Here is a 16681-nt window from a genome sequence, read left to right on the forward strand (position 1 = left end):
TCATCAGGGAACACAACAGATCTCCATTCTGCCCTCCAATGAGCTCTCGCTTGACACGACTGAAGTAGAAAATGACTGTGGTTTGGGGTCAGTGGAATGCACTGTATATGGCGTCTGGCTCAGAGATATTCTTGAAGTAACAGATTTGTAACAGTTCTTTGTGTCGCTGTGGTGCTAACTGCCCCTCGTACTGCTCGTGTAGACGCAGTACGATGCATCAGAGCCATTCGGCAAACATGATTTTCATCCATCTCTATAGTGCCACTTGGCGGTCCGGAGCCCAGTGTTCTTACGACCGTACATTCTCTTCACCGCCGATACCAGTAATCATCTGCACTGTGCTATATGACTGCTCGTTGGCTGTATGCCGGTTCTTTATATATTTTTAATTTATATTGAACCTGTGTGACCATCTCCTCGCGTTACCTTAGAGAATTATACTCGACTTTGCGTCCTGGCTGCTAATATACCAGGCCCATAAGGAATGGTATCTATCTTTTGACCCTTATTTGATTAATTTGGTAAACAAATTAATTATTTTAGAAATGCGCGCAACGGAAACTGGTGTGAGTTTCTCTAAGATAACAGGTTCTGGGGTGGTTGAACTTAAAGCCGTCACTATAGCATCTGGTAGCCTATCTAAATTCACATTGCAGATTATTTCTGTCTTTCATTAACTTTAGAAAATCGAACTGAATAAGATACGTCCTACCCATTTCATGTGTCAGGTGACTGGGGGAATATTTCGTAACTGAAATGCTGACTCCAATTTCATAGACTTATTTTCTACTTTGATGAAAACTTTAGAAGCCGACACATTACAATTTTTCTTTAGTTACAGAACTTATGTCTGAATCAGCGTTACCTCTCATGGGTAGGACAATGACAAAACGAAAACACTACACGAATAATTTCATATATACACATAATTTCATAATAACACAAAAAATATATGACACATAATTTCGTTGTGTTGTTGTTGTGGTCTTCAGTCCTGAGACTGGTTTGATGCAGCTCTCCATGCTACTCTATCCTGTGCAAGTTTCTTCATCTCCCAGTACCTACTGCAATCTACATCCTTCTGAATCTGCTTAGTGTATTCATCTCTTGGTCTCCCTCTACGATTTTTACCCTCCACGCTGCCCTCCAATACTAAATTGGTGATCCCTTGATGCCTCAGAACATGTCCTACCAACCGATCCCTTCTTCTGGTCAAGTTGTGCCACAAACTTCTCTTCTCCCCAATCCTATTCAATACTTCCTCATTAGTTATGTGATCTACCCATCTAATCTCCAGCATTCTTCTGTAGCACCACATTTCGAAAGCTTCTATTCTCTTCTTGTCCAAACTATTTATCGTCCATGTTTCACTTCCATACATGGCTACACTCCATACGAATACTTTCAGAAATGACTTCCTGACACTTAAATCTATACTCAATGTTAACAAATTTCTCTTCTTCAGAAACGCTTTCCTTGCCATTGCCAGCCTACATTTTATATCCTCTCTACTTCGACCATCATCAGTTATTTGCTCCCCAAATAGCAAAACTCCTTTACTACTTTAAGTGCCTCATTTCCTAATCTAATTCCCTCAGCATCACCCGACTTAATTAGACTACATTCCATTATCCTTGTTTTGCTTTTGTTGATGTTCATCTTATATCCTCCTTTCAAGACACTGTCCATTCCATTCAACTGCTCTTCCAAGTCCTTTGCTGTCTCTGACAGAATTACAATGTCATCGGCGAACCTCAAAGTTTTTATTTCTTCTCCATGGATTTTAATTCCTACTCCGAATTTTTCTTTTGTTTCCTTTACTCCTTGCTCAATATACAGATTGAACAATATCGGGGAGAGGCTACAACCCTGTCTTACTCCCATCCCAACCACTGCTTCCCTTTCATGTCCCTCGACTCTTATAACTGCCATCTGGTTTCTGTACAAATTGTAAATAGCCTTTCGCTCCCTGTATTTTACCCCTGCCACCTTTAGAATTTGAAAGAGAGTATTCCAGTCAACATTGTCAAAAGCTTTCTCTAAGTCTACAAATGCTAGAAACGTAGGTTTGCCTTTCCTTAATCTTTCTTCTAAGATAAGTCGTAAGGTCAGTATTGCCTCACGTGTTCCAGTATTTCGTAATAACACAAAAAATACATAAGTGGGCCACACCGTCTTTAGCGGGAAAATCGTCATTCATTCTTTAAGACTCACTTATCGACATGCATGAATTACACCACTAGAAATTTAAGGTAGGCCACTGCTGAAGGTAGATAACCTCTATCAGAGAAAAGATTCTGGGCAAAAATGATGTACTATTGGCGCCAAAATGAAGTGCGAACTGAACTCACAAAGAAAGAACCAAAAATAATTAAATTTCGCGACAGATATATCTCGATCTACCATCCGATACGCAATCTGCACTGATTGAGCTAAAACTTAAGCTTATAACTCGGGAAATAGCTACATGAACTGATGGTTCCTGTTGCATGCTCGCTACCACAAAGCAAAATTTCACAAACACATTTCAGAGAAAACTATTGCGAATAAATTAAAACCGCAACCTGTGCCGATGAAGATATGTTGAATGCGTGCTATGAGCATACCCTGTCGTGAATTTTTAGCCACATTACCTCATTTCTGTCTCACCAAATCTGCGAGCTGCTGTGCTCCCTCGTCCGGTCCGTCTCATGGATCGCCCCACAGTGCTCTCCACGCGCCAAAATCCGACCAACGTTGCTATTCAGACGCGGTGGTGGGGAGACTCACCTCACCCCCGCACCAACTTTGTAACCTACCCTCGTGCCTGTTTTCATCTTTGCTTGCTGCTCTGGCCTACCTGCCGTTATTCTTGTAATGTTGGCAATGACTGCTATTCCCTTAAACTGTTCGCTTTGGTCCATGCTCCCGCTACATTTGACTTCCATTCATACCCATGCACACTCATACAGGATGGAACAAGGAGTATACATACAAACGGCGTGTGACCTCTTTGTGAAATGAAGAAAAGAAATAAACAAATGCGTCAAATATTCCTTTCACCCAGCGAGGTATTGAAGCTGCTAGCAATCAAAGAAAATCTTATATCTCGACATAGAAAACATAATTACTTCCTACTGTAACCTGAGGCAAAACGAAAGTAGCGCCTCAACTGGCGTAATCCCCTGGTAGCTGAGTGGTCAGCGCGACGGAATGTCTTACCTAGCAGCCCGGGTTCGATTCCCGGCTGAGTCGGAGATTTTCTCCGCTCAGGGACTGGGTGTTGTGTTGTCCTTATCATCATCATTTCATCCCAATCGACACGCAAGTCTCCGAAGTGGCGTCAACTCGAAATACTTGCAGCAGGCCTACTCGACGGGAGGCCCTAGCCACACGGCATTTCCATTTCCATCTACACTGGCTACATTACTGCCTTGTCTTACTGCAATATCGCAAAAGGAACATTCAGTTTCTCGTATCCCTATAACACGACCTCGTTCGAACTCAGTAAGGTGTTGGTAATGGCGTCTTTGTCGCCTTAAAGGCATGTCGTTGTTGTTGTTGTTGTGGTCTTCAGTCCTGAGACTGGTTTGATGCAGCTCTCCATGCTACTCTATCCTGTGCAAGCTTCTTCACCTCCCAGTACCTACTGCAGCCTACATCCTTCTGAATCTGCTTAGTGTATTCATCTCTTGGTCTCCCTCTACGATTTTTACCGTCCACGCTGCCCTCCAGGGCTAAATTGGTGATCCCTCGATGTCTCAGAATATGCCCTGCCAACCGATCCCCTCTTCTAGTCAAGTTGTGCCACAAGCTCCTCTTCTCCCCAATTCTAGTCAATACCCCCTCATTAGTTACGTGATCTACCCATCTAGTCTTCAGCATTCTTCTGTAGCACCACATTTCGAAAGCTTCTATTCTCTTCTTATCTAAACTATTTATCGTCCATGTTTCACTTACATACATGGCTACACTCCATATAAATACTTTCGGAAAAGACTTAAATCAATACTCGATGTTAAAAAATTTCTCTTCTTCAGAAACGCTTTCCTTGCCATTTACAGTCTACATTTTACATCCTCTCTACTTCGACCAGTATCAGTTATTTTGCTCCCCAAATAGCAAAACTCCTGTACTGCTTTAGGTGTCTCATTTCCTAATCTAATTCCCTCAGCATCACCTGACTTAATTCGACTACATTCCATTATCCTCGATTTGCTTCTGTTAATGCTCATCTTATACCCTCCTTTCAAGACACTGTCCATTCCGTTCAGTTGCTCTTCCAAGTCCTTTGCTGTCTCTGACAGAATTACAATGTCATCGGCGAATCTCAAAGTTTTTATTTCTTCTCCATGGATTTTAATACCTACTTCGAACTTTTCTTTTGTTTTCTTTATTGCTTGCTCAATATACAGATTGAATAACATCGGGGAGAGGCTACAACCCTGTCTCACTCCCTTCCCAACCACTGCTTCCCTTTCATGCCACTCGACTCTTATAACCGCCATCTGGTTTCTGTACAAATTGTAAATAGCCTTTCGCTCCCTGTATTTTACCCCTGCCACCTTCAGAATTTGAAAGAGAGTATTCCAGTCAACATTGTCAAAAGCTTTCTCTAAGTCCACAAATGCTAGAAACGTAGGTTTGCCTTTCCTTAATCTTTCTTCTAAGACAAGTCGTAGGGTCAGTATTGCCTCACGTGTTCCAACATTTCTACGGAATCCAAACTGATCTTCCCCGAAGTCGGCTTCTATCAGTTTTTCCATTCGCCTGTAAAGAATTCGTGTTAGTATTTTGCAGCTGTGACTTACTTACTTACTAAATTTACTTACTTGACTAAATTCGACCAGTAACTAACGCTCACTACAATTGCAACGTTTATTTAAAGCAAATCTGATATACATCTTCCTAGGGACGCTAGGAGCGCCATCTTATGCGACTAGCGCGAAATTTGAATAGACATCTTCCTGCGGACGTAGAAACACGGCTACCATCTTTTAGTTTATGTCGCACATCTCCTTTTTGGTACTGCGAATTTTTTTTCCATCAGGGTGTGTAGACTACTGGGTTAGATGTAAGTGATCTGATGGTCCTAATGTCCTCAATTTTTTTTTTACATTTGTAACTAGTTTCGATATTAAAGTATCAGGCTGAGAAATGTTGCCACCATAGCAAGTGGGTAAAGTCCGCAGATATCAAAACAACAGGTCGAATAGAAGAAGTGAAAGTATCAACCATCATGACTCTTATCAGTATAGTTCAGTTTGTTGATTTCTGGTTAACATGATAGGAGTGCCTACTGTACAGCCGAAAAATGGCTTTGAATTTTGATTTAAAATTGAAATTAATCTAAAATCATAGTAAATATTTTCAGATCAGCATTTCGTGGTTTTATGACATCTTTTCTGAGTTATTCTACTGTATAAGTATCAGTATTAAGCCGTGAAGTACGGATGAGGTGGCGCGTGGAACATCCGACTGATTGCCTCGGAACTGTTAATAACTGCTTCTAGGACTGGCGTACGTCTCCCTCTTCTCTGCAAACCTTTTATGACACCAGCCTTGGAACGTACTCTGGCAGATTCCTCGTTTGGCCACTCACGAACGAGTTTTTTCGAAGTGACGGGAAAATTCACCTGCTGCTGCAGGCATGTTATCCAGGCTGCTACATTTACATATTACTCGGCACGGCGAAGTAGTAACTTCAACATGGGGGCAGCGTTGGCATGTTTATGCCCGGAAAACAGGGAGGGGGAAGCAGTACTGGCGTACACAAGAGTAGGCTTACAAGTGGAGCACTGTCACACGCTGCCCTTCTGTGACCACGTTTACACGAGACACAATCTGCGGAGGCGAATGTTTTCTTTTTCCTTTTTTTTTAATAAAGGGAGGAGATTGTTAAAGAAGAGATTTTTAAAAATCTAAGCCTGGGAGACTTTATTACTTCCACCAGAACACACATATTACTGAAAATATTGCGAATTGGTCACTGGTCGAACATTATTGTGATCAAACATTTTGAACACTTAAAAATGGCTGTAAATATTTCGAATGGATAAAGACACTGGGAGTAATAGCTGAAAAAGAATTTTTTTTCGTGCCTTGACCCTTAAAATTAGTAGTATTGTAGACACTGGCGGCAAAGCGCTCTTTAGAAGTTATCATTTTTAAATCTTTATCAAAATGACTTTGACCATTATTTTTAAGCTATTAACTGTATTTATTTTATTTCCAAACATTTGTAACATCATTTTAATCATCCTATTAACTTTTCGAATGATTTGTCAGCCGCACAAGATGATGGACGAGAACGTCCTTCAGTAAGCGAGAGTGGATATAATAATCACAAGTTAGTCTCCTACGGTTGTTAGCGATTAGTTTAGTTTTGTTAATTCATCAAATAGTTCAGCATTTGTATATCTTCCTTTGTCAAGGAAAGGTAGAATGTGATTATCCTCAGATACGTGGAAAAAGACGTCATGCTCAGCACAATACCTTTTTCCCTTCACTCCAGAAAAAATCATTTCATCCAAATAATAAACACGGAGAAACCAATAATAACTGAAATAATAAACAGTTTGAAAGACAAGTAGCAACCTGGTAACTGTAAAATTGTGCGCGCTCTGCTGCACATTTGCAATCATTGAATCCATGTTTTATCTAAGTAAAACATTGGCTGCTTTAATTCTGAACCACAGTATTCTCCTAGATAAATTGAGGTTTTATGGGGTTGATGATATAGCCAACCAATGGATAATGTCGTACCTAACCAAAGGAATGCAAAACGTTGTACTTCGTTAAACCTTGGAAGTAATTCTTACTAGAGAGAAATCATGTATGGGTTCAACCTTAGGACTGCTACTGTTCCTTCTACATGTAAACGATCTTCCGAATTGTGTACGAAAAGCAGAATTTATTCTTTTTTAGTATTGTAATAAATCTCGATTTTAAAAAGACACAACATAGTCAGTTCTGCATATCTACATGTACTACACCAATGATAAGTGTAACACGTGCCGAGGAAATTATAAATAGGGTGGAAACTTCAAAATTCTTAAGGGTCCATATTGACGAGAATTTAAATTGGAAAAAATACATTTTGGAATTCCTAAAACAACTTAGTTCAGCCACATTTGCGGTTAGAAACATTGTAAATCTTGTGGAGGAACAAATCACTAAGTTGACATATTTTCCATATTTTCATTCATTAATGTCATACGGAATAATGTTCTGGGATAACTAATTCTTAAGAAAGAAAGTCTTCATTGCGCAAAAACGTGCTGTGAGAACAATATATGGCACTCACCCACGATCATCTTGTAGACAACTGTTTAAGTAACTGGACACTCTGACTACTGCTTCACAGTATATTTATTCCCTCATGAAGTTTGTTGTAAATAATCGATTACACTCCAAAACGAACAATGACGTACGGTACCAGAAGGAACAATGACATTAAGGTTGCCTTTAGCACAAAAAAAGGGGTGTACAATGCTGCAACAAAAATCTTTGATCGCTTAACCAGTGATACAAAGTTTGTGACAGACGGCAAAGTAACATTTAATCACGAACTGAGATAGTGTCCCCAAGACAACCCCTTCTATTCCCTCTGCCAGGTACTTAGGTGTGAATTGCAGAGTAACCATGTAGATGTAGAAGAATTTGCGTTACTCTAATGTGTAAAAGGCTGTGGGTAAGAAATAGTGACTCACTTCTGTATACCTCTTCTCTCGTTGTAAAAAAAAAAAAGTATATTCAGAATGTAACCGCATGTACAAATTAATTTGTTTTTTTAATGTTGACGGAGGAGATAGAGAAGATCCAAAGAAGAGCGGCGCGTTTCGTCACAGGGTTATTTGTTAACCGTGATAGCGTTACGGAGATGTTTAACGAACTCAAGTGGCAGACTCTGTAAGAGAGGCGCTCTGCATCGCGGTGTAGCTTGCTCGCCAGGTTTCGAGAGGGTGCGTTTCTGGATGAGGTATCGAATATATTGCTTCCCCCTACTTATACCTCCCGAGGAGATCACGAATGTAAAATTAGAGAGATTAGAGCGCGCACGGAGGCTTTCAGACAGTCGTTCTTCCCGCGAACCATACGCGACTGGAACAGGAAAGGGAGGTAATGACAGTGGCACGTAAAGTGCCCTCCGCCACACACCGTTGGGTGGCTTGCGGATTATAAATGTAGATGTAGATGTAAAATGATTCGTTCCACATCGTTACGATCTGTCGTGCAAAATGTCCCATGGAAAATGCAACTAACTAACTAACCAAGACAACTGGGAAACCGCGGGTTAGTCAGATGACTCCCGTCTGCATTGGTAAGAGCTGGTGGTAGTGTTCGAGTTGGGAGCAGATCCCACGAAGCCATGAACCCAAGCTTTCAACAAGGCTTCCTGCAAGCTGGTGGTGGTTCTATAATGGCGTGGGCTGTATTTACATTGATTGGAATGGGTCATCTGGTCCAATTGATCCGATCAATGACTGGAAATATGTTCGGCTGTTTGGACACCATTTCGACTTTGTGTTCCGAAGCAACGGTGAGATTTTACCATGTCATAATATTCTACATCTACATCTACATATATACTCCGCTAGCCACCAAGCGGTGTGTGTCGGAGGGCACAATTCGCGCCAAAGTCATATCTTCCCCTCCTCCCCCTCCCCCCCCCCCCCTCTATTCCACTCGCGGATCATGCGAGGGAAAAACGACTGTCTCAATGATGATCATTACGGGATTTGAAAGTTGGTGGTAATAATAAATGCTCTACATCCTCGGTGAAGATCGGAATTTAGTGAGCAGCCCCTTCCGTTTAGCCCTTCGTCTATCTGCAAGTGTGTCCCACTTCAAACTTCCTTTGAGATTTGTAACGCTCTCGCGATGGCTAAATGTACCAGTCACGAATCTTGCCGCTCTTCTTTGGACCTTCTCAATCTCTTGAATCAGATCCAACTGGAAAGGGTCCCATACAGACGAACAATACTCTAAGACTGGACGAACTAATGTATTGTAAGCTATTTCTTTTCTTGAAGGACTGCATCGCTTCAGGATTCTACCAATAAACCGCAATCTAGAGTTCGCCTTACCCGTTACTTGTGTAATCTGATCATTCCATTTGGGATAATTTCGTATAGTCACACCCAGATACTTCACTGATGTTACCGCTTCCAAACACTCATCATCTATTTTGTACTCATACATTAATGGGGATTTTCGCCTTGTTACAACCCCTCTCAACCGATTACTCCATCTTCTATCTATTATCCTTTAACGCAGATCCATCTTAATTTACAGGCAGGGGATTCTTTTTCTGGGGGGGGGGGGGGGGAGGGGGGGGAGGGGGGGGAGGGGGGGGGAAGTATCAAAGACAACAGTCTACTTGTATGTATCATTATTACCTCAGCACACATACAGCAAAATGCTGATAAAAAACATGCATCAACTGTTCCGTAAGGTATTTGTTGGCTGATTCTGCATGGTTGTGATTGGTAGAGAGTATAGAGAAGCACATTGTAAATCCTGTTTGTTAGCGTTTAAAATACGTAAATAGTCTTGCACAGGGTCAAATATGCCATTCATTCTGTAGTTTAATATTTCAGCCACAAGCTGGTGATGCAATACTGTTCGACTAATGACACTTTATAAAAATCTATGAGGTGGTTACCGGTAACTCTGAGGTCACACCTGAACTTGTGATCCAATATACATAAATTTATTTCTCTACATTTGGTCATCCAGGCTAAACAATCTTTACCAGTCACCTTATTGCCGTTCACAAAAAATGACTGTTTCCCTGGTTCCAGGCGCTTCTACGTCAACTTTCTCGTATATCTTCCTGCAACAAGCAGATATGTAAATACTCCCTCATTCTCCCTCAATTTCCCCACATCATTGCGTATTTTCCAGCAATTTATACGTATGTACACCTAGTAGGTTTCTTTCAGAGTATGCTGATGCAATAGCTCCATACTCAACAGTCAATATTCTGGACAATTCGAGAGAATGATTTGGGCATCTAAATCGCCCGACATGAATCCCATCGAACATTTATGGGACGTAACCGAGAGGTCTGTTCGTGCACAACATCCTGCACTGAGAATACTTTCTCAATTACGGACTGCTATAGAGGCAGCATGGGTCAATATTTCTACACGGGACTACCAACGACTTGTTGAGTCGATGCCCAGCCGAGTTGCCGCATTACACAAGGCAACAGAAGCACCGACAGGATGTTAGGAGGTATCCCATGACTTTTGTCACCTCCGTGTATGTTAATGAAATTTTTTGACTATCTTTCTACGTACAGCATTGAAAATACAATTTCCGTTGATCATCTTTGACCTTTACTGATTGAAAAACAAGGGCGTGTCTAGCAAAAAGGCCGAAACACGTATCTATTTATTTTCAATACACAGGGTGGTCCATTCATAGAGACCGGGCCAAATATCTCACAAAATAAGCATCAAACGAAAAAACTACAAAGAACGAAACTCGTCTGGCTTGAAGGGGGAAATCAGATGGCGCTATGGTTGGCCCGCTAGATGGCGCTGCCATTGGTCAAACGGATATCAACTGCTTTCTCTTAAATAGGAACCTCTATTTTTATTACATATTCGTGTAGTACGTAAAGAAATATGAATGTTTTAGTTGGACCACTTTTTTCGCTTTGTGACGGATGGCGCTGTAATAGTCACAAACGTGTAAGTACGTGGTATCACGTAACATTCCGCCAGTGCGGACGGTATTTGCTTCGTGATACATTACCCGTGTTAAAATGGACCTTTTATCAATTGCGGAAAAGGTCGATACCGTGTTGATGTATGGGTATTGTGATCAAAATGCCCAACGGGCGTGTGCTACGTATTCTGCTCGGTATCCTGGACGACATCATCCAAGTGTCCGGACCGTTCGCCGGATAGTTACGTTATTTGAGGAAACAGGAAGTGTTCAGCCGCATGTGGAACGTCAACAACGACCTGCAACAAATAATGATGTCCAAGTAGGTGTTTTAGCTGCTGTCGCGGCAGACAAATTGCACGAGAATCGGGAATCTCAAAAACGTCGGTGTTGAGAATGCTACATCAACATCGATTGCACCCGTACCATATTTCTTTGCAGCAGGAATTGCATGGCGACGACTTTGAACGTCGTGTACTGTTCTGCCACTGGGCACAAGAGAAATTACGGGACGATGACAGATTTTTTGCACGCGTTCTATTTATCGACGAAGCGTCATTCACCAACAGCGGTAACGTAAACCGGCATAATATGCACTATTGGGCAACGGAAAATCCACGATGGCTGCGACAAGTGGAACATCAGCGACGCTGGCGGGTTAATGTGTGGTGCGGCAGTATGAGAGGAAGGATAATTGGCCCCCATTTTATCGATGGCAATCTGACTTCCTATGTAATGTTCTACCGATGTTACTACAAGATGTTGCACCGCATGACAGAATGGCGATGTACTTACAACATGATGAATGTCTGGCACATAGCTCGCGTGCGGTTGAAGCGGTATTCAATAGCATATTTCAAGACATATGGGTTGGTCGTCGAAGAACCATACCATCGCCTGAACGTTCAACGGATCTGACGTCCCCGGATTTCTTTCTGTGGGGGAAGTTGAAGGATATTTGCTATCGTGATCCACCGACAACGCCTGACAACATGCGTCAGCGCATTGTCAACGCATGTGCGAAAATTACGGAAGGCGAACTACTCGCTGTTGAGAGGAATGTCGCTACACGTATTGCCAAATGCTTTGAGGTTGACGGTCATCATTTTGAGCATTTATTACATTAATGTGGTATTTACAGATAATCACGCTGCAACAGCATGCGTTCTCAGAAATGATAAGTTCACAAAGATACATGTATCACATTGGAACAACCGAAATAAAATCTTCAAGCGTACCTACGTTCTGTATTTGAATTGGAAAAACGTACCTGTAACCAACTGTTCGTCTAAAATTGTGAGCCATATGTTTGTGACTATTACAGCGCCATCTATCACAAAGCGAAAAAAGTGTTCGAACTAAAACATTGATATTTCTTTACGTGAAACGTCCCTTAGAAAAAATAATGAATTACTGTGCTGATAAACCTCTCACATTATTTGCTTTTCAAACAGCTGAGCAAACCTGAACGTACTCAGACATTACTCTCTTTACATATTCTGATCAACACTAAACTGACACACAATATTTTTAGCGCAACGCAATCTGACTTTCAAAAATCCCTACAAATAATGGCCCTGACTGACAATAACCTATACCTTTCATGAATCACTTACCCCACAAAAATCTTCGTTACTCGAACTACTGCAATACAGCGAGTGCCAATACCGCCAGGTAAATAAAAGATTCAAACTACTGAAGGCACTAACTACTGAAAGGAATAGTTAGCAAATGAAAGAAGGCACTAACTACTGATAGGCGTAGTTAGCAAGTGAAGGATTTTGATAAAGAACAAACAATGTATTTACCTTAATAGTGTTCAAAAGTCATAATATATATATATATATCAATTCATGGCATCCAGTCTTACAAATTTACTGTCTCTGATGGAAACACGTCCAGATCATCCGCTCTCAAAACTCCGCCATCTCTCTCCCCACATCCACCACTGCTGGCGGCTCACCTCCAACTGCGCAACGCTACGCGCTGTTAACAGCCAACTGCCCAACACTACAATGGCGAATATTCCGACAGCAATGCCAACCAGCCACAGACTGCACACAGCACAGCCAGTGATTTTCATACAGAGCGTTACGTGGCGTTACCAATAAAAAACACCAAAACAGCCTACTTACATACGTACTACACGAACATGTAATAAAAAATGGGGGTTCCTATTTAAAAAAAAAAAGAGCAGTTGAAGTCCGTTTGACCTATGGCAGCGCCATCTAGCGGGCCAACCATAGCGCCATCTGGTTTCCCCCTTCAAGCTAGAAGAGTTTCGTTCTTTGTAGGTTTTTCGCTTGACGCTTATTTCGTGAGATATTTGTCCCGGTCACGATCAATGGACCACCCTGTAGAATGTCCTTGCAAAACTTGATCGAAATCAATAACCCACACGTCAGCTGCTCCTCTTGTTAGGCTACCTTTACTGTATTGAAGCTAACACTGGCACCAACCATTCCAGCTGCCCTTCACAGTAAGAGCGAGGTGTACCGTTCTGCCGCAGACGCTGACGATGTGGATGCTGGAGAACGCTGAGTGGGAAGTGGAGTGGTCGCGGGTGGAGCCGGCGCGCATACCGTGTCCGTTTTGCGGGCCGTGGCAGACCACGCCGGTCATCCACTTCCAGGTGGCTCTGCGCAGGCGCGCCGCCCTCTACCTGGCCGCCATCACCGTACCAGCGTTCGGTGAGTCACCTGCACTGCTCATCCCAGTGTCTGCGTCCGCTGTGTTGTCTCTCGCAAGGAGGCGCAGCCTGTCAGTTAGTTTACAATTGGCAGCCGCGGCCTCAAGTGCCAAATTCTGTAGAATTGGCGCGTTCTTCTTGTTGTTGTGGTCTACAGTCCTGAGATTGGTTTGATGCAGCTCTCCATGCTACTCTATCCTGTGCAAGCTCCTTCACCTCCCAGTACCTACTGCAGCCTACATCCTTCTGAATCTGCTTTGTGTATTCATCTCTTGGTCTCCCTAAACAATTTTTACCCCCCACGCTGCCCTCCAATACTAAATTGGTGATACCTTGATGCCTCAGAACATGTCCTATCAACCGATACCTTCTTCTATTCAAGTTGTACCACAAACTTCTCTTCTCCCCAATCCTATTCAATACTTCCTCATTAGTTATGTGATCTACCCATTTAATTTTCAGCATTCTTCTGTAGCACCACATTTCGAAAGCTTCTATTCTCTTCTTGTCTAAACTATTATCGTCCACGTTTCACTTCCATACATGGCTACACTCCATACAAATACTTTCAGAAACGACTTCCTGACACTTACATCAATACTCGATGTTAACAAATTTCTCTTCTTCAGAAACGCTTTCCTTTCATTGCCAGTCTACATTTTATATCCTGTCTACTTCTACCATCATCAGTTATTTTGTTCCCCAAATAGCAAAACTCCTTTACTACTTTAAGTGTCTCATTTCCTAATCTAATTCCCTCAGCATCACCCGATTAATTCGACTACATTCCATTATCCTCGTTTCGCTTTTGTTGATGTTCATCTTATACCCTCCTTTCAAGACACTGTCCATTCCGTTCAACTGCTCTTCCAAGTCCTTTGCTGTCTCTGACAGAATTACAATGTCATCGGCGAACCTCAAAGTTTTTATTTCTTCTCCATGGATTTTAATACCCACTCCGAACTTTTCTTTTGTTTCCTTTACTGCTTGCTCAATATACAGATTGAATAGCATCGGGGAGAGGTTACAACCCTGTCTCACTCCCTTCCCAACCATTGCTTCCCTTTCATGCCCCACGATTCTTATAACTGCCATCTGGTTTCTGTACAAATTGTAAATAGCCTTTCGATCCCTGTATTTTAACCCTGCCACCTTCAGAATTTGAAAGAGAGTAATCCAGTCAACATTGTCAAACGCTTTCTCTAAGTCTACAAATGCTAGAAACGTAGGTTTGCCTTTCCTTAATCTATTTTCTAAGATAATTCGTAGGGTCAGTATTGCATTTCTACGGAATCGAAACTGATCTTCCCCCGAGGTCGGCTTCTACCAGTTTTTCCATTCGTCTGTAAAGAATTCGCGTTAGTTCGTCAAAATCCAGAGCTGAACAAAGGGCCGTACCCATAATTCTCCGAACGTTTTCAACTGGGCAGAGACCCGGCGACCTTGCTGGCGAAGGTAGGGTTTGGCAAGCACGAAGACAAGCCGTAGAACCTCTCGATGAGGTGGGAATTATCTTACTAAAATGAAAGCCCACCACGGATTGCCTTGAAGGCCAACAAAACGGGGATTAGAATATCGTAGACGTACCGCTGTGCTGTGAGGGTTCCGCGTATTGTAACCTTCCCCTCACTTATCGACCTTAATGACAGTGAAAAATAAAACCGCGTGCACCTAATGGAAATTTGGGAAAAGCAATCGTCACCGAAGTTAATTTGTCGGTAAAGAGGGAGGAAAGGGTTACATCTTAATAAAAGGAAAAATGCAAATAAAATTCGTGAAAATTAATTTTGAGAAAAGGGTAAAATTAATAAAAAAAGGAAATGTGAGGTCGTTACGTTAACAATTGTCGTTAATTAGGTATTTGAGATTTGGGGAAAATTATGGTCGCCAGTCCTATGGACAACTACTATAATAACTGAAAATGAAAGATTAATGCACATATAATTAGCTCTAAAAGCGTGGCAACTGAAGGTTAACACGTGTTGTGTGAAAACTGAATGTTTGTCAGAAGTAATAAATTTCGCTACACACTGACTTAATTTAGCAAAAGAATTAATAAAACCTGAAAATTGAAAGTTAATTTAGTGACTGAAATTAATAGTTAACTTTGTTTCTGAAGCACTACGAAATTCAACAAAATAAGGTTAGTCTTGGGCTACCTCAACAATCATTTCAAAAGCTACTTGAATCTACGCAATTAGAAATAAGAGATTTAACTTTGAACTTGAATTAAATGATTATGAACAGTTAACAATAGTAAAATTTAGTACGTACCAAGCTGAGCTGCAGTCACAGGTAAGCTAAAATATGCTAACAAAACTCGCACTCTTAATTTGTGCATGTGTAATCTAAATATTGTAGCCAGCGATGAATACCTTAACTGAACTTTGAAATTAAAGCAGTGAAATGGAATGATATTACTTTAATGCTGGCGTATGAATTTCAACGACACTCGGGTTCATTCCAGAAAAGGAAGGGACCCTGCTTGGTAATGCAATTGGGACAATGAGCAATAAAGGTTCATGTTAAGTTGCTGTATTTTTGTGATGCAACAGTTTGAAAAGCTGAGGTCTGCCGTACAGTTCTAAAAATTTACGTGCTTTCAGTCTTCCTTGTTGGTTGATTGAAGGTTTGCAGTTGTCGATCGGGAAGGTGGCGACAGTCGCTCATTGTCGGCCGTCGCTGTTGCAGAAGCTGGATGTAGGCGCGCCTTCTTCTCGACATGGTCACCAGGCGAAACGGGCTCTTGATGTGCGCCAGCTAATGCTTCCCATCCGCGACACCATGTCAGAAACTATCATAGCAAGTCGAACGCAATTACATGCTGCCAAACCCCGAAAGCGCGGCAACTCGCGGGAGCGTCACACAACACACCTGCTCCACCGCCCTCCTCCAGCCAGCCTCTGCTCTGCCCGCGCTCCACGCGGCAGAGTTAACACTACCAAACATCCTAAACACTTTGGTTCTCCACACGACCTATCGATGTAATCGTTCGATAGCATAGTTTTCCCTAGGCCAGACTCAGCGTAAAACTACAAATAATATTTGCAAATCAACCAATTATACATGGACATAAATGCATATATATATATATATATATATATATATATATATATACAAATAGTAGAACAATACAATATATAAAGACACAGAAATGTCATATCTTCAGGTATCAAAATAAGGAATAAAATTTATAGTACAATAGATGGAAATAGGATGGTATGCATTTCCGGCTTTGCATGATGACAACCAAAGTAGAAAATAAATGGCATCCTAGACCATCACTTCTGGTTATCAGGTTGTAGGGAGGGGGGGGGGGGGAGTTGGGGCCTG

At 41.8% G+C, this 16681-nt stretch overlaps 1 protein-coding gene across 1 annotated transcript in view; it reads left to right on the top strand.

Moving 5' to 3' along the window:
- The window catches only part of LOC126484076 (neuronal acetylcholine receptor subunit alpha-10-like), a 203827-nt gene that overhangs the window by 117053 nt on the left and 70093 nt on the right, over positions 1-16681 (top strand). The window contains exon 6 of the mRNA XM_050107446.1: positions 13169-13349. Coding sequence (XP_049963403.1) covers positions 13169-13349 — 181 coding nt within the window. The remainder of the gene's footprint in view (positions 1-13168; positions 13350-16681) is intronic.

Source organism: Schistocerca serialis, chromosome 6 (genome assembly GCF_023864345.2).
Source record: "Schistocerca serialis cubense isolate TAMUIC-IGC-003099 chromosome 6, iqSchSeri2.2, whole genome shotgun sequence".
Lineage (NCBI taxonomy): Eukaryota > Metazoa > Arthropoda > Insecta > Orthoptera > Acrididae > Schistocerca > Schistocerca serialis.